The sequence below is a fragment of the Choloepus didactylus genome, chromosome 4, assembly GCF_015220235.1.
Source record: "Choloepus didactylus isolate mChoDid1 chromosome 4, mChoDid1.pri, whole genome shotgun sequence".
In the NCBI taxonomy this organism is placed as follows: Eukaryota; Metazoa; Chordata; class Mammalia; order Pilosa; family Megalonychidae; genus Choloepus; species Choloepus didactylus.
The window spans coordinates 124,639,302-124,665,595 of record NC_051310.1 but is presented as its reverse complement, the minus strand read 5'-3'; the positions used below and the strand labels follow the sequence as shown (position 1 = coordinate 124,665,595).

The window sequence follows — 26,294 nt, the reverse complement described above, 5'->3', positions numbered from 1 at the left end:
AAATCAGGTTACTTTCAAGATGTAAATTTGAGTAAATCTACAAAGGTGTTTGGAATATTACGGATTATACCAAGAATGATACTGTATAGCACAAGAAAAGGTTTGAGAAAATATTTCCTTTCTCTAACAAAAGAAAGAAGAGAATCAAGTAATTCTTCCCAAGTCTTAAAGGTAGACTTAAATAAAGCAGAATTAGTCGCCAGGTGCTGTTCTTTATAAAATTCATTCTAAGCAGTTTTCTGAAATGTCAAAATGCTTCATAATCTTGAAAACGTTATGATAATACCACATAGGGTTGCTGTGCAGAATGGAGCAACAGTATTTTGAAAACTTGAAAAGAAAAATAAAAATATAAAGAATTAAATTAAAAAATCATTTCTGTGAGGGTGTAAAACATCAAAATCCTAAATATATACTTTTCTCCTCACTTATCTACCCCTCTGGGGATCTTTGAGTCACTCCTTAAACTTTTAAAATTCAAGATATAAAAAAAGGATGACTTTAAATTGGGGTAATTTGATTGCATATTTAGTATTCTTAAAACTGCAGTAAATTCTTCTGTTGTCCCCTTGTGGATTTACCCATATTACAGATGAGTGTTTAAATTCTGTCAAATCACAGAATTAAGATGTTTCTTTATGAAGCACATGTTCAAAAAGTATAAAGTGTGAATTTACTAATTCACTGTTTTAGAGTTTTACAGTGTAGTGTTTTAGAGAGAAAGTTTAGTTTATATATTTTATAGGCAATAAGTCAAGTTTTCATGGCTCTGATATTTTAAAGATACCCAAGGAGAATATGATTGTGGATTTCCAATTCCTGGAATACTATAGACATCTTAAGTGGAAGAGAATCACACAGAAATAATGTAAATGTAGTAGGCAAAATAATGCCCCCCCCCCCGCCCCCGCACCAATGTCAGTGCCCTGATCCCTGGAACCTGTGACTGTTACCTTACATGGCAAAAGGGACTTTGCAGATGTGATCAACGACCTTGCAATGGAGAGAGAACCCAATCTAATCATACAACTCCTCAGAATCAGAAAACCTTTCTCAGCTGGGGTCAGAGAAAGAGATGTGAGGATGGAAGCAGGATCAGAGAGATGCTATGATGCTGCTTTGAAGACTGAGGAAAGGGGCCATAACCTCCGGAAACTGAAAGAGTCAAGGAAACGAATTCATCCTAGAGCTTCTAGAAGGGATGCAGCCCAGACTTCTGACCTACAGAACTCTTAAGATAATAAATTTGCATTGTTTTAAGCCACTATGTTTGTGGTAATTTGTTACAGCAGCAATAGGAAAACAATAAAGTATCTGTCTGGTAAAAATGCAAGACTGTCATTAAAAGGTTTAAAAAGAGAAACTGCCTGAGAAGATTAAAGCCTGCAAATACATACATTGCATTAGCCTGTGATCTGCGTCCTGAGCATAATTCAACTTAACACAGAATTCTATGGTTATGTTTTTCTAAACATCAAAAAAATTCACAGACAGCTGGATTTATATGGTGATCTCCAGAACCCTGTACTCTGTGCTCGCAGTCCACAAAAATTATTTTGACTATTAAACCAAAGCAAATTTATCAGAGACCCATGTAGCAAATCATTAGGAACAAAGTCTGCAAAAATACGTTTAATTTTAGAAAGAACATGACCTTTCACCATAGGTGGACCTTTTCTTTGTTTTAAAATATTCAGTATTCACATTTATATTTAACAGACCATAAATGTATATAAATGAATCACTACAGCCATTGCTGAAGTGAAACCACATCTGAGTCTTCTTGCATTTTTTAAAAAATGATACTTTCAATTCCATATTTTTTGTGATGTGCTCTGAATTGTTTCCAATGGTGTCTTCACATGGACTTGATTAGGAATGATTCTGAGTTGTCAACCAGAGCATATTTCAGGCAGAAATCCTTTGCGAAGTCAAGGCAAACAGATGCAAATCAGTGTCATTGTTCCCAATGCTGGAAATGCTCTTGCTTGAAGCAAAGGCAAATAAATGTACAGCATTTCACAATGGATCTAATTCCTTAGTGTGCTAAAGCTGTTTTTTTTTTAAAGTCACTTAGTGGATAAAGCTGCATCTGTACTTTTGGGCTAATCAAAATATAAAACTCCAGATCTCATAAAAAAGATTTTACTTTACCACTAAAATTTAGGTTCCACTAAAATTGGAAGTACCAGGATATTCGAAGCAATTAAAATATTTCAATTTATGGACAACTTTAAAGAGCACATCTATCAAAGCACAGCCCAGTGATACATGATATAAGTTGTTTGGCTGTTATATTCCTGTTGCTTCCCAAAGATGGAAATATCCCCATTATTAAGGAAATGCCTCCAGCCTTCTGTGTTAACAAGGTAATGCTTTAAGCAGGAAGAAAACCACACTGGCTAATTCAGAGGTTGCCCTAATGTTCTGCAATGGGAACGTCTGGTGATATTTCTGTTGACATCTCACACTCAAGATGCTTAGGAAAGTATCACTCTACATTTGGCAAAAACATCCTGTGGCTGAATCAGCAGATTTAATGGAAAGTCCCTATGTGTGCTATTGGTACACCGGTTGGGAGGCTGGGTTCTGGAGAAACATGTTTGGGTAACATAAAAACAAAACAACAGCTTAATATACAACTAAATTTGTCTACATGCAGAGGTAACTTTAAATATCTTTGGTTTTTTTTTATTTGCTGATAAAAAGTACTTGAACAAAAACACTGATAAATACCGATATAACTGTATTGCTATTAATTATGTAAACTTAGCCCTTTGATATCTTTTGTTACTAAAGCTAGATCCCTATCAGCCTCTAAATAAATTATTTCAAATCTGCTCATCTTTAATTACTTATAGGTTAACCTATATATTTTAATGGTCTTTGGTATGAAAATACTGATGAGCAGTATTCTGTAATATTTGGCATAAAAATGACATGCATGTTTCAGTACTCACAGCAAACAAGTCTTTGGAAAAGAAAATAGTTACCATTTGCATATTAGCCCTTTTGGAGTGAAATGCCCTGAAGTAACACCATGGAGAGATGAGTGACAACTTTCAGATTTTGGTTAAAATTTCATACTTAAGTCTTCAAAGAAGCTTGCTTTAGCCAAGTAGAAAGAAGTCTTTGCTGTACACTAAATATCTTATTCAATTTGACCAAAATATATATCTTTGGTGAAAACACTTTTTTTTTTCTCTCCAACAAGCAGTTTCAATCATTTAAAAATACTTTAATACTGTATAGTTGAAGATTTACTTGCTGAAGAAAAAAAAAATTAACACTTGAAAGTCTTTGGAATTATCTGCTGGTAAAGTATTATCACTTATTTTAAATGCTCTGGTAACAATAAGGTAGTTGAAATTACTAGTCTATTTAATTAACTACAATAATCAATATAAACCCTATTGTTTTGGGTTAGTAACTACTTGTGTAAGCTTCATACCTACTAGATGTTTCTAGTTAATTCATTTTGGAGGGAGGAAATTATATTCAAATTTTCATTTTCTATTGAACATTCTTTGGTAATAGGATTATTATGAAAAAGTCTGTATAACAACAAAACGAAAAGGTGAAAAAATGTTCTGGTAAATAATTACAAATAGTTATAGCCTAAAGATCTACAATAACTATGGGCCTATTCATCAAAAACCAAACAAACTACCTTCTTCAAGGACCAGATCATCTTTTTAGGCTTTTAAAACTATTCAAATTCAAACAGTTCTAGATACATCTTCCATAACCATGATGGATGATGATTTTAGCTTTAGATTTTTATTTCTGGCTTTTAATGAAAGTTTAGAAAATAAAATGACCTCATTGTACCTCTTAATTTTATACTGATAAAAGTTGGCCCTATAAACTTCTACTTATGAACCAAAACGCCATACCCTGTCAATTTGCCCATGCTTCCATGAGGCAGCTCAAAATAACAAAGGTTCCCTGAGTACAGGAAAAAAAAATAACACTAGAATAACTTTAAAAGGAGGTAGTATAAAACAGGAGCTATAAAGGCAGGAGCAGCATTTTTCCTTGCCTCAGATTGTTCACCTAAAGCTCTGCTTTTTTTGTTTTGCCGTGAAGCCCATGCTTAAATATGGAAGACTCTGAATTCAGTTCAGAAGTGGTTGCTGGCACTTAATGTTGGTCTGCTTCTGAACACATCCAGATAGAAACAAAACTACAGATTAAAAAACTGAACAAAATCTTTTATCATCAGTCATTGGGATAGGAGATGAGAGAGGAGGCACTATTGTTCAGCAACGACCTTTTCATTTTAGAGTACCATTCAACATGACCCCCTACATAAAGAAAAGGTTTCAAGGGGAAACCCATTAAGGTTCCTTTTTAAAATGAGGCTTGAAAGTAATTTCCAGATAATATGATAAAATACTTTTAAAAGGATATGGGGCCCCTCTCCACACATCTTTAATTCTTTATCTACTCATACTGCTTAGCATCCAGTAGGTGACTGTCTCACAACTGGCTGAGTAAACAGTTTGCTGATTTCAAAGCAGCAAGAAGACTAACTCACTCCTGGAGTTAGCATTCCTCATTCACAGCATTGACACTGAAGGAAGATTAAATTATGAGTACCAAATTCTTTCAAGAACTCAAGAAAAAACAGGTAGAGTGGTACAGTTCTGAATACTTATCCCGAAACAACTGCACTCTAAAAAAACAACTCTGGTAAGATTCCATACATCAAATAGTTTTTGATAAAATCCAAGAGACTCTTAAGGCAACTTTTTGTACTCCTATCCTAAATAACTTCATGAATATTAAACAGGTATAAGGCAAAGAATTTCATAATATATACTGGAAGGCACTGTTACTATGGTAACCTTAAGTTCATTTTACTGTCTAATGTTGCATTTATCTTCATTCTTAATATTGCATGAAATTTCTTCACCCCTTTCAGCCAAGCTGGAATTAACAAAAAACAGAAACAAAAACAACATGAAAACCCTAACTCATTATCTTTAAAAATCCATTTTCCACATGGGGGTTTGTAACTAACACTGGAAAAGTTGAGTATGCTTTGCAAACTAGACAGTACTAACCTTTGGTCAACTGTCAGCCAAAGGTAGAAAAGGCACGGCTCCAGGCAGGTTGAGGTATGGGAAACAGCAGATAAAGCACTCAGACTCTTGTACTACAGAATAGTTCTGTTCTCAAACGATAATCTTTTTTGTTTGGGTCATTCATTAAAACAAATTGTCCCACATTTTTCTTTTTAGTGGTTCACCAGTCTTCACAGTCAGAGGTGTTAAATTACCCAAACCATGAAAGATGCCATAGTTTTTTTTAAAAATCAGAGCTTCAGATAAACATTCTTACTCATCTACCGATACGACTCCTTAGATCAAACATATTACACATACAGCAATGAAAACAATATGCTAGTAGGAAGTATCATTGGTTTTGTAGCTGACATAAACTGTAAGAACAGATGAGGTAACAAGTTGTCTTCAGAGTTTGCCATCTGGCAAACTGAGGTAGATAGTCAGCAAAGGGGCTTTCAAAAGTCTTCCCTTTGCTCCAGTGACATATTTTATAATCCAGTCATAGATCTTGACTGTCCTTTCACATTACTGACAATGAAACATTCAAAATATGTGAGTTTAAAAATAAAAAGCAAAACACATTCAAAAAAATTTGAAATATGCAATAAGACAACATTTTCACAAAAGGCTTTGGCTCTCTGTTCATTGTCCTTCGAACAGACTTATGGGTGAGGACACCTGAACATGGCTGTCTAGATTGGAAACTCATTTTTATCAAAACATAGCATGGCAGATGATGGTGGCTGCAGAACTGAAGAGGAAGTCTGCTCAGCAAATGATGGCACTTGCAGGATCTTCACATTGCTTCATCACGGGATCCCCACCTGAATCACTGCCAGTGAAGGAATCAGAGGTCGGGGGTGTGGTACTTATAACTGAGGACAGGTGGATCTCATCATTGGATTCATGAGAGAACCTTCCAGAATCCCCAGTCTCATGGCTGCCTTCACTATTTGCTGAATGCTCAGTATCAGCTGCTACCCCAAAAGGTCTCAGGAAACTGGCTGTCTGACCTGGGGAACTGGGGGAGTCTTCATCACCGATTAACACAGTAGTGCCTGGCTGGTAAAAGCAGACCGCTTGAGAAAATCTTTGAGGCTAGGCAAAAATACATAAGATGCCATTAGAGATGATAAAGTGCTCATAGAAAATAATAAAGTTGGCTTTAAGTAGTCTATGTATTCTGAGACAGAAAGCTATTCAAGTACACGGGGAAAAGGTCATCATCTTGAAGGGATTTTCAAGGTCAATGGTGCCCCACAGAGGGTAAGAGCATATCAGAAATACCTGGGGCAAGTGAACACAAGTCAAAAAGCTGTGTCAGTGATTTTCTTACACATTTTTCTTGCCCCTCCTCCTTTCTCCACTGCCTCCCACCCCACTATGGAAACCAGAATTCTGATTACTATTCCAACCATCATTTCAGTGGTCACTCGCCCTGGATTTCCTTACAGTTACGCCCCAAATTAATAAAATCACACCCAGAAAGAACACAGAAATTAAAACATAGCATTGATTTACATTTTTCTCTTTCCTTAATTATCATTTCATACACCATGTGTTGCCAAAGATTTTTCTCATTTAGGTGGGTTACCTGCTCAACTTTTAACTTCTTAGAGTTCTGGAAAAAAAGCCATTTTTTCTTAGAGTTGTTTTTAATTATAGGACCATAGCTATTAATTATCAGGTCAGTTCCTCCCTGGGGAAATAAAAGGAGAAAATGTAAATATCTTGGTATTTTGGATTTCAGTTTATCCAAGTCACACTCAAAGTTTTAAATGTTAAAAGAAAACAAACAAAAAAACAACAATCACTGACATCACTGTTTTGTCTTTTACACAAGCAGCACACAACAAATTCAGGATGTTACTGATCAAAAATAATAACAATAATAATTCTTAAGAGAGATAAATATGCTAATATACTTGGAGTGAAGTGTAATGATTCCAACAACTTATTTCCAAATAGTAAACAAAAAGCATATAAATATGAAAATATGATAAAATATTAACAATTGTTTGGTATTCATTAATTATTCTTTCAACTTTTCTGCATGTTTGAAAAATTTAAAAAGCATTTGGGGAGAAAAAATTTAACAAGTCCACGTATGCTCAGTGAAAGTGGCAAGAGATAGGGGACCGACTTTTAGGTTAAGACACAGCCTACGGTGTATTCTCCAAACTCGCTTCCCTCCTTCACTTTACATTCTCTTTTTTCCATGTCTACCTTCCCACTCTGCTTCTCCTATCCTTTCTCATGTCTAGTTCCAAGCTAGTAATAACAGAACAATATTATATTTTACTACTTGTAAGGCTTATTTAAAAGTTTAAGGTTCTAATGTTTTAGATTAATTTGCAATAACTTGAATGGTTTACATTGGTATTAGAAAATAAAAACTAAATTCAGTTGTGAAAAAAAGACAACAGACTAGCAAAATTCAATTCATTATTATTCACCCAAAATATATAGCACTATGCAAGATACGTAAGTACATCTGTTAAATATAATTGGATAAAATTTAATATGATTTTTTAAAAATTTTGTTATTCTAAATTTTAGGGAAGGGCTAGGGAAAAAATAATTTATAGGGGGGTTTGACATACTTTTTCTATAAAGGGCCAGACAGTAAACATTCTAGGTTTTTGTATACCACATAAGGTCTCGAAAGAATTTTCTTTTCCTCCTTTTTTTTTTTTTTTTTTTTAACAATCCTTTCAAAACATGAAAACTATTCTTAAAACTCAGGGAGTGGCCATAATAAACACAAGCTGTGGGCTGGCCCAGGCCTGGCTATAGTTTGCTGATACCTGATTTGTAGTACATTGGATTTTCTCCTTTGCCTCAAAGACAGGCTCCCCAACCTTGGTCTTTTCCCCAACACCATCCCAGGCTAGAACAGTTGTTGGGCTAGATTTATTACAACAGATTCCTGATATGTTTTTCAAATAGCTTAAGGAAGTTATAATAATAATGCACACTATCTAATGTTGCAATGAGATTAAAAAATAACTTCAAGTTGGTATTCATAATGCTTACCACTGTATGATTATTTCATATACTGGAAAGGTCAGGAAGTAACATCTTTCAGTGATATTTCTTTACTGCATTTAACTTCACTGGGCCATAAAGAGGAGGATCTTAAGGTGTTCAGATACTCCATATTTTTAAAAGTGTCATTCATACCTGGGCTGTTCTGATGGCCAAATCAATCAACCAAACTAAATGTAAAATGGGTTAATAAAAAAGTGTCCACCCATAAACACAGGCAAATTCAAATTATGGTAAATATAGACTAATGACCATCGTGTTCTTAATAAAGATGTCTTCACTCCATATAATCCCATCTAACTGAATTTATGTTACATTCTCATTTTTAAAAATATCTCTCTCATCTTTAATCTTTTATTCTTTTTATTTATCCCCATCTTCCTCTCCTCAAATATCTGATGTAAGGAGGATCTGGATGAAGCTGTTTTATATTTCATTAACCAAAGTATGGATATAATACACATCAAGGGAAGATGAATGCAGGGAAGGGTTACGCAGCAAATCAGCCTTTCAGCCCAGAGTACCTTTGCATCAATGAAGCTATTTGGCATGATCATTGGCATTAAGGACTCTTGGTTTTCTGTAGCTCCTTCCAGGCGCTTCCCTATTTCATTCCCACTGGCTAAGGAGACACCGGTACGAGATAACTGCTGAGTTCCATTCTGTGCAGGCTTAGAAGCAGATGATTTCCTGAAATATTGGCAAGAAGAGGAAATCTCATTTCATAGATGTTATAGGCAAATGTACCAATCTGGCCATTAATCACTACTTTGCAAAAAAAAATGAAGTTCTTTAAAGCCCACTTTTCAAATATCTCTAAAATTGAATATTGATTTTAACTCAAACACACTACTGCAAGCTTTTATGATTTGAGGAAGCTTCTTTATTTCTTTTTTCCTCAATTTCTGCTTATGGAAAACTGCTTTTTACAAGCATAAATTTTAATGTCTGCAAAATGACATTATTTATCATTGTTGCTTATCCATAATTTGTGGAAAAGTTATAATTTTTAATCTACATTTTTTCCTATCAGATCTGCAGACCGTCACTCTAACGAAACAATTCATATATCAATTAATGATGGTAAATTTATAGTAGCACTTCAGCAATTTTTCAGCATCACTAAAGCAATGTGTATGAAGATTTTATAAAAAATTATTAAAGTGAGAAACTTGGATAGCAAAACCAAGCCAGTTCAATACACAAAAGGACATTAGAACAAACTCTTTCATTTATATATGTTTTCCAAATATGTTATCACAGAGTCAACTCTGAATACCTATGCTAATGGAGGGAGTCTAGTTACGGACATTACCTAAAAATGGTATGTACTTTATTTATTTTTATTTAAAAAGGAACCTTGAGAAAACAAATGAATCAAAAGCTAAAATACGTAAGGTTTGAAACAGAATGAAGATTACTGCTGAAAATTTAACCAAAGCCAAACCACAGATGAGATTGCCTGACAGGTTATAGAGAACCCAGTCCAATAGTTATTATATTTGTCTTAATCCTTGTGTGAGAACTACCACCTATGTATCCCATGGTGGTGGGCTGGTGGTCTCAGTGACTCATCATTTAAGGTACTGCTACCTAAATATGAAAATATTCCAGATGCTTCAATAAGCAAATGCATCAGACTAGGTGTATCTTATTTTTCAGCCCCAAAATATAATTGTGTTTCTCACTCAAAATTCTAAGGAAATGAGTCCTCATTTAAGAATATTTTATTGACACAGTAATGTTTTTCAAATGGCAAGAAAATAACCTCTCTCCAAAAGTGAGCACATCTCTATAGCCGTAAGAACTCAAGTAACAATACATTTATTTTAAAGTGGGAAATCTGTTACTCTAAAAGGCACCTGACTTCACTGTGTTTCCTGTGGCTACTGTAATTTAAATGCTTTTAACCACCTGAACGTCACTGTTAATGGAAACACACCTGGCTTTGCTTCGGTATATCAAGATGAGAATACAGATGAGGATGCAGGTCAAGGCTATGCCAACGCCTACAGCAATGCCAGTCATTGATTTTTGGTCCAGATGATAATAGCCTGAATAAGCTAGAAGGGGAAACACATTTACTCAGACTCAGTCAGAAAAATAATTGATTCCATTTATCCTAATTCTCAGATACACATTTCTCTATCATTTTTTTTTTCATTTCAAAGGAAAATTTTGACATTATCTCTGTCTAGGCAGAAAAGACACACATTACTCTTTTATTAGCGATCTCAGAGTGGTTTATCTTCCAATACTGAAGATTCTAAATATGGTTCTAGATCTAATATTCTCATATCAAACATGAACATCAGTTCTCAATTTATAATCCTAAAAGGCACAAAGCACAGATGTTTCTTGGTGAACCAACAGATAGTGTTCATGTCACATTAACATAAAAGCATATCTGTACATTGAAGATTCGTTTTCTATACATATGTATATTAGAGCAATGATTCTCAAACTTTAAAATGCATACGAGTCACCAGAGGATAAATTAAAATGCAGATTCCGACTTGCTGGGGTGTCATGGTGGGGCCAAAGTTGTAACAAGACCTCGGGTGATGCCCATGCTGCTGGTCCCTGGGCCACTCTGAGCAGCAAGGTAGAGGAGGGTGGAATATAAACCTCGCTCCCTGTTTCCCTTGAGGTTACTGTGGCTACCCAAGCTGTCTCCTTCCTGCTCTTAAACCTGACTGCCCGGCCTTCTCTCTCTCTCTCTTTCTGTCTCTCAAACACACATACACATACCTGGCACTGAACAACCATTCTTGTGGAACTAGGAGCCCTGAATCCTGTCCTGAGTTCAGCTGACATTCCCTCCTCCATTTAAAGCTGATTCCCCTTCTCCACAGGTCCATTCCCCAGAGAGGAGGAAAGGGAGTGTCCAGTCCTCTGCTTCCTTCAGAACAGTAGAACAGTTATCCTGAGTGGGATGAGGATGGCTCATCAAAGAGATATTTTTTTCCAATTGCTTTTTCTCTGGAAAAGCTGTTTTTCTGTGGTGCAAACTCCTAATGAAAACCATGCTCTTCTTAGCTTGAACACTACAACCACCACTGCTGTTTATTTCCATGAAACCTCCCAGGAAGCCTACTCCCATCCGTTCCAGGATGGTGCAGCTCATCTTTCTTGGTGGATGCACAGATGGGAAAAGAAGTAATTGGGAACACAGTGGTCTGAGAATTGCAGTTAACTCTGAGGTAATGTTGCCTCCTTCCAGCAGTTCAGAGAAGAGCCATGCAGCCCATAACATCAGATCACCAGTAACAAGTCAAGAACCAAGTGTAGGTTTAGGGATATGGCCATAGTAGGCATTGCAATAAAGTGTGAGGGAACTGTAAAATAAAAATGTGTTTTTTTTTCTTAAGAAAAAGCACAGTGATTGTGACAGTGTACAGACCTTTGGCGTTAGCAGAATCTAAACGCTTGGGCCTCTGATTTGATTCAGAAGTTTCCTTTGGAAGTACCGCCAGCTCCACAGAATTTGAAAAGGGTCCTTCTCCCACCTCATTGGATGCAGATATCTTCACAATGTACACATTTCCTGCTACCAAGTTTTCTAGCAAAGCCATGGTTATCGCTCCTACAAACACACCAATCGCAAATTACGTAAACTTCTACCATTTATCCATTCTTTCAAACACAAAAACATGGTTCTTAATTGTTTTAATATTTTTTTCTGATTATAAAACTAACACATGTTCATTATGGAGCACTTGAAAAATAAAGATAAATATAAAGAAAATGACAATCTTCCATTGTTAACATTTTGTTGTATTTCCTATGAGGGGTAAGTTTGTGTGCATGTGTGTGTGAAAACATATTTAGTGTATACAGTTTTATATCCTAGAGTTTTCACTTAACGTAATATCAGCACTCTTCCCCATTTAACCCTTATCTGTAATTTTGTTTTAGTAGTAGTTCTTAAAAGCAGCATGTATTTTTGTTTGGACTTATGTATAGAACATGTTTATTATGTATAATGTTTCACTCTAAATAGTTATGGATGTGAACTGTATTAAAAACACTTGATCCAAACAAACACACAGAGAGAGGGAATAGTACAATGAATCCAGATTCAATAATTATAATTGGATTTTAAAAAATCCAGTACAAAAGTCTACTTTTTTCTCATTAGAAATGTTTACACCTAATGGTAATAGCTATGATAGATGATCTTGTTTTTACTTCTGAAATTCGAACCAATACAATTATTTCTGAAATCACGAATATATTTTGTTCTGCCTAACTGTTATCTAAGATTTCTTCAATGGACAAGAAAGAAAATGCCAAAGTTACATAGGAAACTCCAGAGAGTTGAAGACCTGGATCTCAGACTATCAAAGAGAGCACCAGCAATCTGCTTAGCATCTACTTCTTTCCAAAACTGTTATTTAAATTTATATATGATATCTGGTAATTAAAGGTATCTAAAGGCATTTTCTTTGTTGATACGACTGCTAAGAAGGATCCCTCTTTGGGCCTCCGATATTCCTTGAGGGGTCTTTCTGTTCTTGTTCTGCTACTGCACTGAATTATTTTTCTGATGAGAAGGACTCCTACCCTAAAAATAAATCCTAATCTTAAGAAAGCAGGTTATAATAGAAAATTCAGTCAGAAAATAGTACCAGTTTTCACTGCATTTGTGGGTAGACAGTCTCAGGGAAACCTAGCTTTCCTATCATGATTTCATCTCACTTTTTCCTGACTCAGGGAATCCTCACAATAGCTGCAAAGAGTTTACAACAGCTGGCAGCAGTCACCTCCAGGCCTGAGCTGACTACTCTAGCACACTCGCTAGAGTATATTTCATTATGCAAGTGAAATATGGAGTGATCTTAGAGCTGAAGTCATGATACAGAGGTCACCTCTTCAGGTCACGTGGTGCAAGGCAGCTGAATCTCAATTGTCCATGCCAGAAGCCTCAACACAGCTTGTTTTCGTGCTCTGATTTCAACTTGGCCTGAAGAGAGTGTGAGCTACTTGAGTACACAACTGTAAAGTAAACAAACTGATCCCTATTTAGAACCAGGAAGAGTCTTTCCACTGTCATCATGTTTGTAGGAAGATGAATTAAAAATCAAAGATGTATTGCAACATGTTACAATTAGCTTGAAGGAAGGACATTTCAATTTCTTCACAAATAGATACATAAACAGAGTTTCCATTCAATCATGGAATACTTTACACATTTAATCCAAAAAAGTGCTTGGCAAAATCCAAATGCTAACTGAAATTCAATGTCCTTTAATTTAATTTAATTTAATTTAAATTTTATAATTAGATCAGCAGTGTGTTTACGTATGTGTGTGCATGAATGTATCTCCCCCAACCCTCCAAAAAAGTCTTCATTCAGAAAAAAGGAAAACTATTCTGATTCTGCTTTGAATATACTAAAAGCAATTCCCAAATACTAAATTGACTCTATATTCTCTCAGCACACTGTCTCAATCTCAATTAGCGTGATTATTTCAGACTACTGCCTTTTACATGTGTCTGAATTTTTAGCTAGACTAGGAGTTTCACAAGCAAGACAGTGTACAGGCGCAGTGTCGGATCAATGCTGATCAAATCCTGGCATGATCCCAACTAAGTAATTGGTGACTCGGGCCACATTACAGAACTTGAGTTTCCTCATGGGGGCAATAATTCCCACCTCATATTATTATTATAAGGATTAAATAAATTGTCACTGGCAAGTGTCTGACACAAGTGTATACAGTCAATAAATGTAACTCATCCTCTCTTCTTTGACCCTGTCCTCTTCCCCTTCTGGAGGACTTTTTTTTTTTTTTTTTCATATTTGAACTGCTTAGGGTGACTGACCAAATGCTTTGTACAAGACAAGGCTCAGTAAATGCCAACTGAATTTACATTAAAATAAAAAAGCAAGGAGAAATAGAGAAGTGCCCCTGGGTGCAACCTCAGACCCTTTCTTCTGTCAACTTTCCCTAAGGGATTTTTCCCATTTTTCACAGCGTAATAATATCTTCATGCCCGAGACTTCCAAGTTATATTCCTAATCTGTATCTCTCCATTGAACCCTCTCTACATGAATGACTAACAGGTATCCTAAATTTAACGTGTTCAAAACAAAACTCTTGATCTCCCTCACCAATTTTGATTTCTCCCAGTGTTTCTTATGTCAACTGATGGCAATTCCATCTACCTCCTCTTGGAATTGTTGACTCATCTCTTTTTTCTTTCAGCCTATACCCATCTACCAGCTAGTCTGACTGGCTCTGCTTTCAAATAATCTTCCAATAGCTTCTTATTACCTTTACTGCTACCACTCCTATCTAAGCCTCATCATCAGCTCTCACATGGACAACTGCCTATTAAATGGTCTCCCAGCTTCCACTCTCACTTCTTTATAATCATTTTTTCAGGTGACTGCCCAAGCAATCCTTTTAAAATGCAAATCTGATCAAAAGTCTCCACTCTGGAGGCGGGGCAAGATGGCAGACTGGTGAGCTGTATGTTTTAGTTACTCCTCCAGGAAAGTAGGTAAAAAGCCAGGAACTGCGTGGACTGGACACCACAGAGCAATCTGTCTTTGGGCATACTTCATACAACACTCATGAAAACGTGGAACTGCTGAGATCAGCGAAATCTGTAAGTTTTTGCGGCCAGGGGACCCGCGCCCCTCCCTGCCAGGCTCAGTCCCGGGGGAGGAGGGGCTGTCAGCTCCAGGAAGGAGAAGGGAGAATTGCAGTGGCTGCTCTCATCGGAAACTCATTCTACTGATTCAAACTCCAACCATAGATAGACTGAGGCCAGACACCAGAGACTCTGAGAGCAGCCAGCCCAGCAGAGAGGAGACCGGCATAGAAGTAAAACAACACGAGAAGCTCCAAAGTAAAAGCAGAGGATTTTTGGAGTTCTGGTGAACACAGAAAGGGGAAGGGCGGAGATCAGGCCTTGAGGCGCATATGCAAATCCCGAAGCAAGGCTGATCTCTCTGCCCAGGGCACCTTTCCTTAATGGCCCTGGTTGCTTTGTCTATTAGCATTTCAATAACCCATTAGATCTCTGAGGAGGGCTGTTTTTTTTTTTTTTTTTTTTTTTAAATCCTTTTTGCTTTTTCTAAAACAATTACTCTAAGAAGCTCAATACAGAAAGCTTCAAAGAATTGAAATTTGGGCACGTCAAGTCAAGAGCAGAACTAAGAGAGCTCTGAGACAAAAGGCAATAATCCAGTGGCTGAGAAAATTCACTAAACAACACAACTTCCCAAGAAAAGGGGGGTGTCCGCTCACAGCCACCATCCTGGTGGACAGGAAACACTCCTGCCCATCGCCAGCCCCATAGCCCAGAGCTGCCCCAGACAACCCAGTGTGACGGAAGTGCTTCAAATAACAGGCACACACCACAAAACTGGGCGTGGACATTAGCCTTCCCTGCAACCTCAGCTGAATGTCCCAGAGCTGGGAAGGGGGAGCAGTGTGAATTAACAGAGCCCCATTCAGCCATCATTTGAGCAGACTGGGAGCCTCCCAACACAGCCCAGCAGCCCAGAACTGCCCTGGGGGGACGGCACTCACCTGTGACATAGCACAGTCATCCCTCAACAGAGGACCCGGGGTGCACAGCCTGGAAGAGGGGCCCACTTGCAAGTCTCAGGAGCCATACGCCAATACCAAAGACTTGTGGGTCAGTGGCAGAGACAAACTGTGGCAGGACTGAACTGAAGGATTAGACTATTGCAGTAGCTTTAAAACTCTAGGATCATCAGGGAGATTTGATTGTTAGGGCCACCCCCCCTCCCCGACTGCCCAGAAACACGCCCCACATACAGGGCAGGCAACACCAACTACACACGCAAGCTTGGGACACCAATTGGGCCCCACAAGACTCACTCCCCCACTCACCAAAAAGGCTAAGCAGGGGAGATCTGGCTTGTGGAGAACAGGTGGCTCGTGGACGCCACCTGCTGGTTAGTTAGAGAAAGTGTACTCCACGAAGCTGTAGATCTGATAAATTAGAGATAAGGACTTCAACTGGTCTACAAACCCTAAAAGAACCCTATCAAGGACAGCAAATGCCACGAGGCCAAAAACAACAGAAAATTATAAAGCATATGAAAAAACCAGACGATATGGATAACCCAAGCCCAAGCACCCAAATCAAAAGACCAGAAGAGACACACCTAGAGCAGCTACTCAAAGAACTAAAGATGAACAATGAGACCCTAGTACGGGATATGAAGGAAATCAAGAAGACCCTAGAAGAGCATAAAGAAGACATTGCAAGACTAAATAAAAAAATGGATGATCTTATGGAAATTAAAGAAACTGTTGACCAAATTAAAAAGATTCTGGACACTCATAGTACAAGACTAGAGGAAGTTGAACAACGAATCAGTGACCTGGAAGATGACAGAATGGAAAATGAAAGCATAAAAGAAAGAATGGGGAAAAAAATTGAAAAACTCGAAATGGACCTCAGGGATATGATAGATAATATGAAACGTCCGAATATAAGACTCATTGGTGTCCCAGAAGGGGAAGAAAAGGGTAAAGGTCTAGGAAGAGTATTCAAAGAAATTGTTGGGGAAAACTTCCCAAATCTTCTAAACAACATAAATACACAAATCATAAATGCTCAGCGAACTCCAAATAGAATAAATCCAAAAAAACCCACTCCGAGACATATACTGATCACACTGTCAAACATAGAAGAGAAGGAGCAAGTTCTGAAAGCAGCAAGAGAAAAGCAATTCACCACATACAAAGGAAACAGCATAAGACTAAGTAGTGACTACTCAGCAGCCACCATGGAGGCGAGAAGGCAATGGCACGATATATTTAAAATTCTGAGAGAGAGGAATTTCCAGCCAAGAATACTTTATCCAGCAAAGCTCTCCTTCAAATTTGAGGGAGAGCTTAAATTTTTCACAGACAAACAAATGCTGAGAGAATTTGCTAACAAGAGACCTGCCCTACTGGAGATACTAAAGGGAGCCCTACAGACAGAGAAACAAAGACAGGACAGAGAGACTTGGAGAAAGGTTCAGTACTAAAGAGATTCGGTATGGGTACAATAAAGGATATTAATAGAGAGAGGGAAAAATATGGCAAACATAATCCAAAGGATAAGATGGCCGATTCAAGAAATGCCTTCACGGTTTTAACGTTGAATGTAAATGGATTAAACTCCCCAATTAAAAGATATAGATTCGCAGAATGGATCAAAAAAATGAACCATCAATATGTTGCATACAAGAGACTCATCTTAGACACAGGGACACAAAGAAATTGAAAGTGAAAGGATGGAAAAAAATATTTCATGCAAGCTACAGCCAAAAGAAAGCAGGTGTAGCAATATTAATCTCAGATAAAATAGACTTCAAATGCAGGGATGTTTTGAGAGACAAAGAAGGCCACTACATACTAATAAAAGGGGCAATTCAGCAAGAAGAAATAACAATCGTAAATGTCTATGCACCCAATCAAGGTGCCACAAAATACATGAGAGAAACATTGGCAAAACTAAAGGAAGCAATTGATGTTTCCACAATAATTGTGGGAGACTTCAACACATCACTCTCTCCTATAGATAGATCAACCAGACAGAAGACCAATAAGGAAATTGAAAACCTAAACAATCTGATAAATGAATTAGATTTAACAGACATCTACAGGACATTACATCCCAAATCACCAGGATACACATACTTTTCTAGTGCTCACGGAACTTTCTCCAGAATAGATCATATGCTGGGACATAAAACAAGCCTCAATAAATTTAAAAAGATTGAAATTATTCAAAGCACATTCTCTGACCACAATGGAATACAATTAGAAGTCAATAACCATCAGAGACTTAGAAAATTCACAAATACCTGGAGGTTAAACAACACACTCCTAAACAATCAGTGGGTCAAAGAAGAAATAGCAAGAGAAATTGCTAAATATATATAGACGAATGAAAATGAGAACACAACATACCAAAACCTATGGGATGCAGCAAAAGCAGTGCTAAGGGGGAAATTTATAGCACTAAACGCATATATTAAAAAGGAAGAAAGAGCCAAAATCAAAGAACTAATGGATCAACTGAAGAAGCTAGAAAATGAACAGCAAACCAATCCTAAACCAAGTAGAAGAAAAGAAATAACAAGGATTAAAGCAGAAATAAATGACATAGAGAACAAAAAAACAATAGAGAGGATAAATATCACCAAAAGTTGGTTCTTTGAGAAGATCAACAAGATTGACAAGCCCCTAGCTAGACTGACAAAATCAAAAAGAGAGAAGACCCATATAAACAAAATAATGAATGAAAAAGGTGACATAACTGCAGATCCTGAAGAAATTAAAAAAATTATAAGAGGATATTATGAACAACTGTATGGCAACAAACTGGATAATGTAGAAGAAATGGACAATTTCCTGGAAACATATGAACAACCTAGACTGACCAGAGAAGAAATAGAAGACCTCAACCAACCCATCACAAGCAAAGAGATCCAATCAGTCATCAAAAATCTTCCCACAAATAAATGCCCAGGGCCAGATGGCTTCACAGGGGAATTCTACCAAACTTTCCAGAAAGAACTGACACCAATCTTACTCAAACTCTTTCAAAACATTGAAAAAAATGGAACACTACCTAATTCATTTTATGAAGCTAACATCAATCTAATACCAAAACCAGGCAAAGATGCTACAAAAAAGGAAAACTACCGGCCAATCTCCCTAATGAATATAGATGCAAAAATCCTCAACAAAATACTTGCAAATCGAATCCAAAGACACATTAAAAAAATCATACACCATGACCAAGTGGGGTTCATTCCAGGCATGCAAGGATGGTTCAACATCAGAAAAACAATCAATGTATTACAACACATTAAAAACTCGAAAGGGAAAAATCAATTGATCATCTCAATAGATGCTGAAAAAGCATTTGACAAAATCCAACATCCCTTTTTGATAAAAACACTTCAAAAGGTAGGAATTGAAGGAAACTTCCTCAACATGATAAAGAGCATATATGAAAAACCCACAGCCAGCATAGTACTCAATGGTGAGAGACTGAAAGCCTTCCCTCTAAGATCAGGAACAAGACAAGGATGCCCGCTGTCACCACTGTTATTCAACATTGTGCTGGAAGTGCTAGCCAGGGCAATCCGGCAAGACAAAGAAATAAAAGGCATCCAAATTGGAAAAGAAGAAGTAAAACTGTCATTGTTTGCAGATGATATGATCTTATATCTAGAAAACCCTGAGAAATCAACGATACACCTACTAGAGCTAATAAACAAATTTAGCAAAGTAGCGGGATACAAGATTAATGCACATAAGTCAGTAATGTTTCTATATGCTAGAAATGAACAAACTGAAGAGACACTCAAGAAAAAGATACCATTTTCAATAGCAACTAAAAAAATCAAGTACCTAGGAATCAACTTAACCAAAGATGTAAAAGACCTATACAAAGAAAACTACATAACTCTACTAAAAGAAATAGAAGGGGACCTTAAAAGATGGAAAAATATTCCATGTTCATGGATAGGAAGGCTAAATGTCATTAAGATGTCAATTCTACCCAAACTCATCTACAGATTCAATGCAATCCCAATCAAAATTCCAACAACCTACTTTGCAGACTTGGAAAAGCTAGTTATCAAATTTATTTGGAAAGGGAAGATGCCTCGAATTGCTAAAGACACTCTAAAAAAGAAAAACGAAGTGGGAGGACTTACACTCCCTGACTTTGAAGCTTATTATAAAGCCACAGTTGCCAAGACAGCATGGTACTGGCACAAAGACAGACATATAGATCAATGGAATCGAATTGAGAATTCAGAGATAGACCCTCAGATCTATGGCCGACTGATCTTTGATAAGGCCCCCAAAGTCACTGAACTGAGCCATAATGGTCTTTTCAACAAATGGGGCTGGGAGAGTTGGATATCCATATCCAAAAGAATGAAAGAGGACCCCTACCTCACCCCCTACACAAAAATTAACTCAAAATGGACCAAAGATCTCAATATAAAAGAAAGTACCATAAAACTCCTAGAAGATAATGTAGGAAAACATCTTCAAGACCTTGTATTAGGAGGCCACTTCCTAGACTTTACACCCAAAGCACAAGCAACAAAAGAGAAAATAGATAAATGGGAACTCCTCAAGCTTAGAAGTTTCTGCACCTCAAAGGAATTTCTCAAAAAGGTAAAGAGGCAGCCAACTCAAAGGGAAAAAATTTTTGGAAACCATGTATCTGACAAAAGACTGATATCTTGCATATACAAAGAAATCCTACAACTCAATGACAATAGTACAGACAGCCCAATTATAAAATGGGCAAAAGATATGAAAAGACAGTTCTCTGAAGAGGAAATACAAATGACCAAGAAACACATGAAAAAATGTTCAGCTTCACTAGCTATTAGAGAGATGCAAATTAAGACCACAATGAGATACCATCTAACACCGGTTAGAATGGCTGCCATTAAACAAACAGGAAACTACAAATGCTGGAGGGGATGTGGAGAAATTGGAACTCTTATTCATTGTTGGTGGGACTGTATAATGGTTCAGCCACTCTGGAAGTCAGTCTGGCAGTTCCTTAGAAAACTAGATATAGAGCTACCATTCGATCCAGCGATTGCACTCCTCGGTATATACCCGGAAGATCGGAAAGCAGTGACACGAACAGATATCTGCACGCCAATGTTCATAGCAGCATTATTCACAATTGCCAAGAGATGGAAACAACCCAAATGTCCTTCAACAGATGAGTGGATAAATAAAATGTGGTATATACACACGATGGAATACTACGCGGCAGTAAGAAGGAACGATCTCGTGAAACATATGACAACATGGATGAACCTTGAAGACATAATGCTGAGCGAAATAAGCCAGGCACAAAAAGAGAAATATTATATGCTACCACTAATGTGAACTTTGAAAAATGTAAAACAAATGGTTTATAATGTAGAATGTAGGGGAACTAGCAGTAGAGAGCAATTAAGGAAGGGGGAACAATAATCCAGGAAGAACAGATAAGCTATTTAACGTTCTGGGGATGCCCAGAAATGACTATGGTCTGTTAATTTCTGATGGTTGTAGTAGGAACAAGTTCACTGAAATGTTGCTATATTATGTAACTTTCTTGGGGTAAAGTAGGAACATGTTGGAAGTTAAGCAGTTATCTTAGGTTAGTTGTCTTTTTCTTACTCCCTTGCTATGGTCTCTTTGAAATGCTCTTTTATTGTATGTTTGTTTTCTTTTTAACTTTTTTTTTCATACAGGTGATTTGAAAAAAGAAGGGAAAGTTAAAAAAAAAAAAAAAAAAAAAAAGAAAAAAGACAAACAAGGGAAAAAAAAAAAAAAAAAAAAAGATGTAGTGCCCCCTTGAGGAGCCTGTGGAGAATGCAGGGGTATTCGCCTACCCCACCTCCATGGTTGCTAACATGACCACAGACATAGGGGACTGGTGGTTTGATGGGTTGAGCCCTCTACCATAAGTTTTACCCTTGGGAAGACGGTTGCTGCAAAGGAGAGGCTAGGCCTCCCTGTATTTGTGCCTAAGAGTCTCCTCCTGAATGCCTCTTTGTTGCTCAGATGTGGCCCTCTCTCTCTGGCTAAGCCAACTTGAAAGGTGAAATCACTGCCCTCCCCCCTACGTGGGATCAGACACCCAGGGAAGTGAATCTCCCTGGCAACGTGGAATATGACTCCCAGGGAGGAATGTAGACCTGGCACCGTGGGACGGAGAACATCTTCTTGACCAAAAGGGGGATGTGAAAGGAAATGAAATAAGCTTCAGTGGCAGAGAGATTCCAAAAGGAGCCGAGAGGTCACTCTGGTGGGCACTCTTATGCACACTTTAGACAACCCTTTTTAGGTTCTAAAGAATTGGGGTAGCTGGTGGTGGATACCTGAAACTATCAAACTACAACCCAGAACCCATGAATCTCGAAGACAGTTGTATAAAAATGTAGCTTATGAGGGGTGACAATGGGATTGGGAAAGCCATAAGGACCAAACACCACTTTGTCTAGTTTATGGATGGATGTGTAGAAAAGTAGGGGAAGGAAACAAACGGACAGGGGTACCCAGTGTTCTTTTTTACTTCGGTTGCTCTTTTTCACTCTAATTATTATTCTTGTTATTTTTGTGTGTGTGCTAATGAAGGTGTCAGGGATTGATTTAGGTGATGAATGTACAACTATGTAATGGTACTGTAAACAATCGAAAGTACAATTTGTTTTGTATGACTGCGTGGTATGTGAATATATCTCAATAAAATGATGATTAAAAAAAAAAAAAAAAAAAAAAGTCTCCACTGTCTGACATCTCTCTTAGAATAAAATCCATGGGCCACAAGGTCTGGTCTACAAGACCTGGCCCTTGGTTACCTCTCCAACCTCATTTTCTACAGCCTATCCTTCCCCTCTCTCCAGCCTCCCAGGCCTTGTTGTTCCTCTAATGTGCCAAACACATTTTTGCCTCAGGGCCTTTGTACGCACCCCAAGTATCCATATAGTACTATTCAAATGTTATTTCTTCCAAGAGAACTTACATTACTATCTCCATCACTTTGTCTCTTTTTCCTGTTGTAGTTTTCTTCATAACACTTAGTACTATTAGTAGGCCAATTCATTTGACAAACACTGAGTTAAACAGATTCATTTATTATAGGACTTTAATTTCCACTATGAATCTCTAATAAAGGGAAACAGTACATGGTGCTTCTCAAACTTACTTAACCACGGGATTTTTTTGTTGTTGAAGGAGGGGTATCATTACCATGTCAGAAAACTCACAAGTGACAGAGTTTGGGAACTGTTGTAGTAGAACTTGATTTCCTCCAGTGCTTTTCAGATTTAAAAATAATTGATTGGTTTGTGCTGATTCACTGCACAGAAGGAGGTTAAAGGCTATAATTTCTAATCTACTTCAAATTATTTGCAAGCATAATTTCATATCATATTTCTGCTCAAGCATTTTACCACATGTCATTTTAGCCACATATATCACATACTCATCAGGAACATTTTTAAAATGTTTTGTCCCATGACAAAAACCTTGTTCTACTTGGTATTAGATATGTGAATTAAATATATAAAAATGTACATATGTAAAATGCTTAGAAGATTAACAATATATGGTAAAGAGATATTGACCTCCCTCTTCTTCTTCACCCCCCTTTTTTTAACACCTTTACCTTTTCCAAAAGTGGCCATAATTAGGCATTAGAGACTATTTTAATTTTATTTTGTCTTTAAAGGCCATGTTGCCTTCCTTGTTTTTTGTTAAAATGTGGGTGAGTCAACTTTATATTTTTCTCTTTCAAAAAAGAAAAACAATTGCTTTTTATTTAATTTGTTTATTTTGTTCTCTATGAATGACTGCCATTAGCTATGAAAAAGGTTCTCTACATCTAACAAAAGACAAAAGCTTTTCACTGTTTCTTCAAATCCCACCAAGCACTATTATGGCAAAAATAGAATATTTTTTCCTATGCAGTATTATATAGTTATAAAAACTTATATAGATATCAACACCTGCAATTACAATTAATTTACCTACTGGGCCATCAATGAGGCAAAATGTTTTCTGAGTGTGTGTATCTGAAACTGACAAATGAATGCGTTAAAAGGAGTCAAAATGAAAATGCTATTTCTTTTTAGGCAGATATAAATGAGCAAATAAAAGAAGTATCTGCTCATGTGATCAAAATTCTGTTAATACTTTCAATAACACTTCATTAAATGAGATTAGCCATTTCGTCAAAAATTGTGTTCAATAAGTCATTTTGGAGCTGAATAATAAATCAAATTATATGTTTTAAGAATATTGTGGCAGACTCTAACACTAGTGGCCCCCCAGTGAATTATATCTCCATCTAGCCACACCCTGGTGCAGTCCCTTCCCACACCGATGCTGGGCTTGGCCATGTGACTTGCTTTGCCCAATGGGACATCAGCAAATGTGATACAAGCAGAGGCTTGTAAAGCTTGGTACAGTGGGGCTTCCTCCCTCCTGCTGATTTTGGAACCGTCTCTTAGTTTTTAGACACCAAACCCTGTTGGAGCTGTGAGAAGACTGCAGCTGCATCAGTGATCTCAGGAGAGACCAACAAAAGAGATGCCCAGATGATTCCAGGCCAAATTGCTGACTCACAGAATTCTGAGACAATAAAACAGGTGTTTTAAGTTTTAGCATGGTTTGTGAAGCAGCAATAGATAATTGATACAAATGTAAAGTAGTAATGCTGCCAAATACTTATTGCTTTTAAATCTCTTCAGTAACCAGGAAGCCATCAGTTTAGTAGGGCTTCTGCTTAATGAAAAATATGAATAAATAAATAACTTCAAAATTCCAGCTAAAGTTATGATTTGTATATTTTATAACATCATAAGCAGTTTTATAATACTTCCACATAAGTGTTTTTAAAATGTATTCTCTTAATTGGGTGAATATTCCCCTTGGAAGGTAAAATGTACATGGTGGTGCCTGTACTGTGGATGTAGATGGCCAACAAATTTCCTCCATGAAGCCCTTCTTTTTTTTTTTTTTTTTAATCATCATTTTATTGAGATATATTCATATACCACGCAGTCATACAAAACAAATCGTACTTTCGATTGTTTACAGTACCATTACATAGTTGTACATTCATCACCTAAATCAATCCCTGACACCTTCATTAGCACACACACAAAAATAACAAGAATAATAATTAAAGTGAAAAAGAGCAATTGATGTAAAAAAGAACACTGGGTACCTTTGTCTATTTGTTTCCTTCCCCTATTTTTCTACTCATCCATCCATAAACTAGACAAAGGGGAGTGTGGTCCTTATGGCTTTCCCAATCCCATTGTCACCCCTCATAAGCTACATTTTTATACAACTGTCTTCGAGATTCATGGGTTCTGGGTTGTAGTTTGATAGTTTCAGGTATCCACCACCAGCTACCCCAATTCTTTAGAACCTAAAAAGGGTTGTCTAAAGTGTGCGTAAGAGTGCCCTCCAGAGTGACCTCTCGGCTCATTTTGGAATCTCTCTGCCACTGAAGCTTATTTCATTTCCTTTCACATCCCCCTTTTGGCATGAAGCCCTTCTTAAGCTTTTAATTGCCTGACAAACTATTCTTTTTTCCAGCATGCATGCCTGAATTAAGGAAATGCCAAAAGAATGAAGTTTTACTGCTTATGTGATAGCCTACCTAAGAACTGGCATATGGGACTTGTCCAAACATATATATGAAAGATTCAAAAATTTTAAAGGGTGATTTAAAAAAAGATGCTTAACATGTCGATGGCTCCCCAATGCTCTTTGAATAAAACCAAAATCTTTAATAATTTAATTAATAAATAAAAATGTAAATTAAAAATAAACTCCAGATTCTTCTTTCCCTTTGTTTCCTTATCATTAATAACCTTACTTTTTGTCTTTTTTGCTAATTTACGATCATATTTACCTTCTCGGTGTAGGACTTGCCACTCTCCGGCTATCCAGGCCTTCCTAGATGCATACAAGATGGTATAGCGTGTCACAACTGTCTCTGTGCCATCAGGAGGTTTCCAAGAAACCAGAGCGGTGTCATCCTCTATCAGTGTAACTTTCACTCCAACAGGTGGACCTGCTGGTGCTATGTACAAATGTAAAAAAAAGTGCTGTGCAACTAGGATAAAACGATTCATAAACACTCAAATCACCTGGCTAGTAAAATGATAGGCTAAGAAAAGATTTAAAAACTTACAATCACTATCAAAAATCTCAAAATCACAGCTTTTTTAGAGCTCATTATGTGATAAATAGTAATTATTTTTCTTCTTTCTCTGAAAGCTAATTTCATTTTTATGAATGTTCAAAACATTAAAAAACAAAGGAAGGAGTAGACTATTACTAAGTCAAAAGGTATAAGCATTTTTAGGGATCTTGATACATTTTGCCAAATTGTTTACTAGAAAGCAAGGTCCATTACTAGCAGCTACCTATTAGGTACTGAGTCTCACTCATCCCATTAGGTAGTGAGTCTAATTTGGGTTTAATACCAAAATGCACAGGATGTCAATTTAACCTGATATAGAAGGACACTGAAGAAGATGCTTTTGACACCAAAACATTTAATTATTTCCCATAAAGGTGTGAAATCAATGAGTTTATAGGCAGACTTTATATAATTTATATAGCTATCAAAAGT

General features: G+C 36.9%; 1 protein-coding gene across 1 annotated transcript in view; it reads right to left on the bottom strand.

Annotated features, from left to right (window-relative positions):
• Nucleotides 1–915: 915 nt before the first annotated feature.
• Nucleotides 916–26,294, bottom strand: part of PRTG (protogenin) — a 142,921-nt gene continuing 117,542 nt past the window's right edge. Inside the window, exons 15-20 of the mRNA XM_037833886.1 lie at nt 25,569–25,739; nt 11,524–11,706; nt 10,063–10,183; nt 8,645–8,810; nt 6,667–6,771; nt 916–6,170 (exon numbers count right to left, since the gene is read on the bottom strand). Coding sequence (XP_037689814.1) covers nt 5,841–6,170; nt 6,667–6,771; nt 8,645–8,810; nt 10,063–10,183; nt 11,524–11,706; nt 25,569–25,739 — 1,076 coding nt within the window. The 3' untranslated portion in view covers nt 916–5,840. The remainder of the gene's footprint in view (nt 6,171–6,666; nt 6,772–8,644; nt 8,811–10,062; nt 10,184–11,523; nt 11,707–25,568; nt 25,740–26,294) is intronic.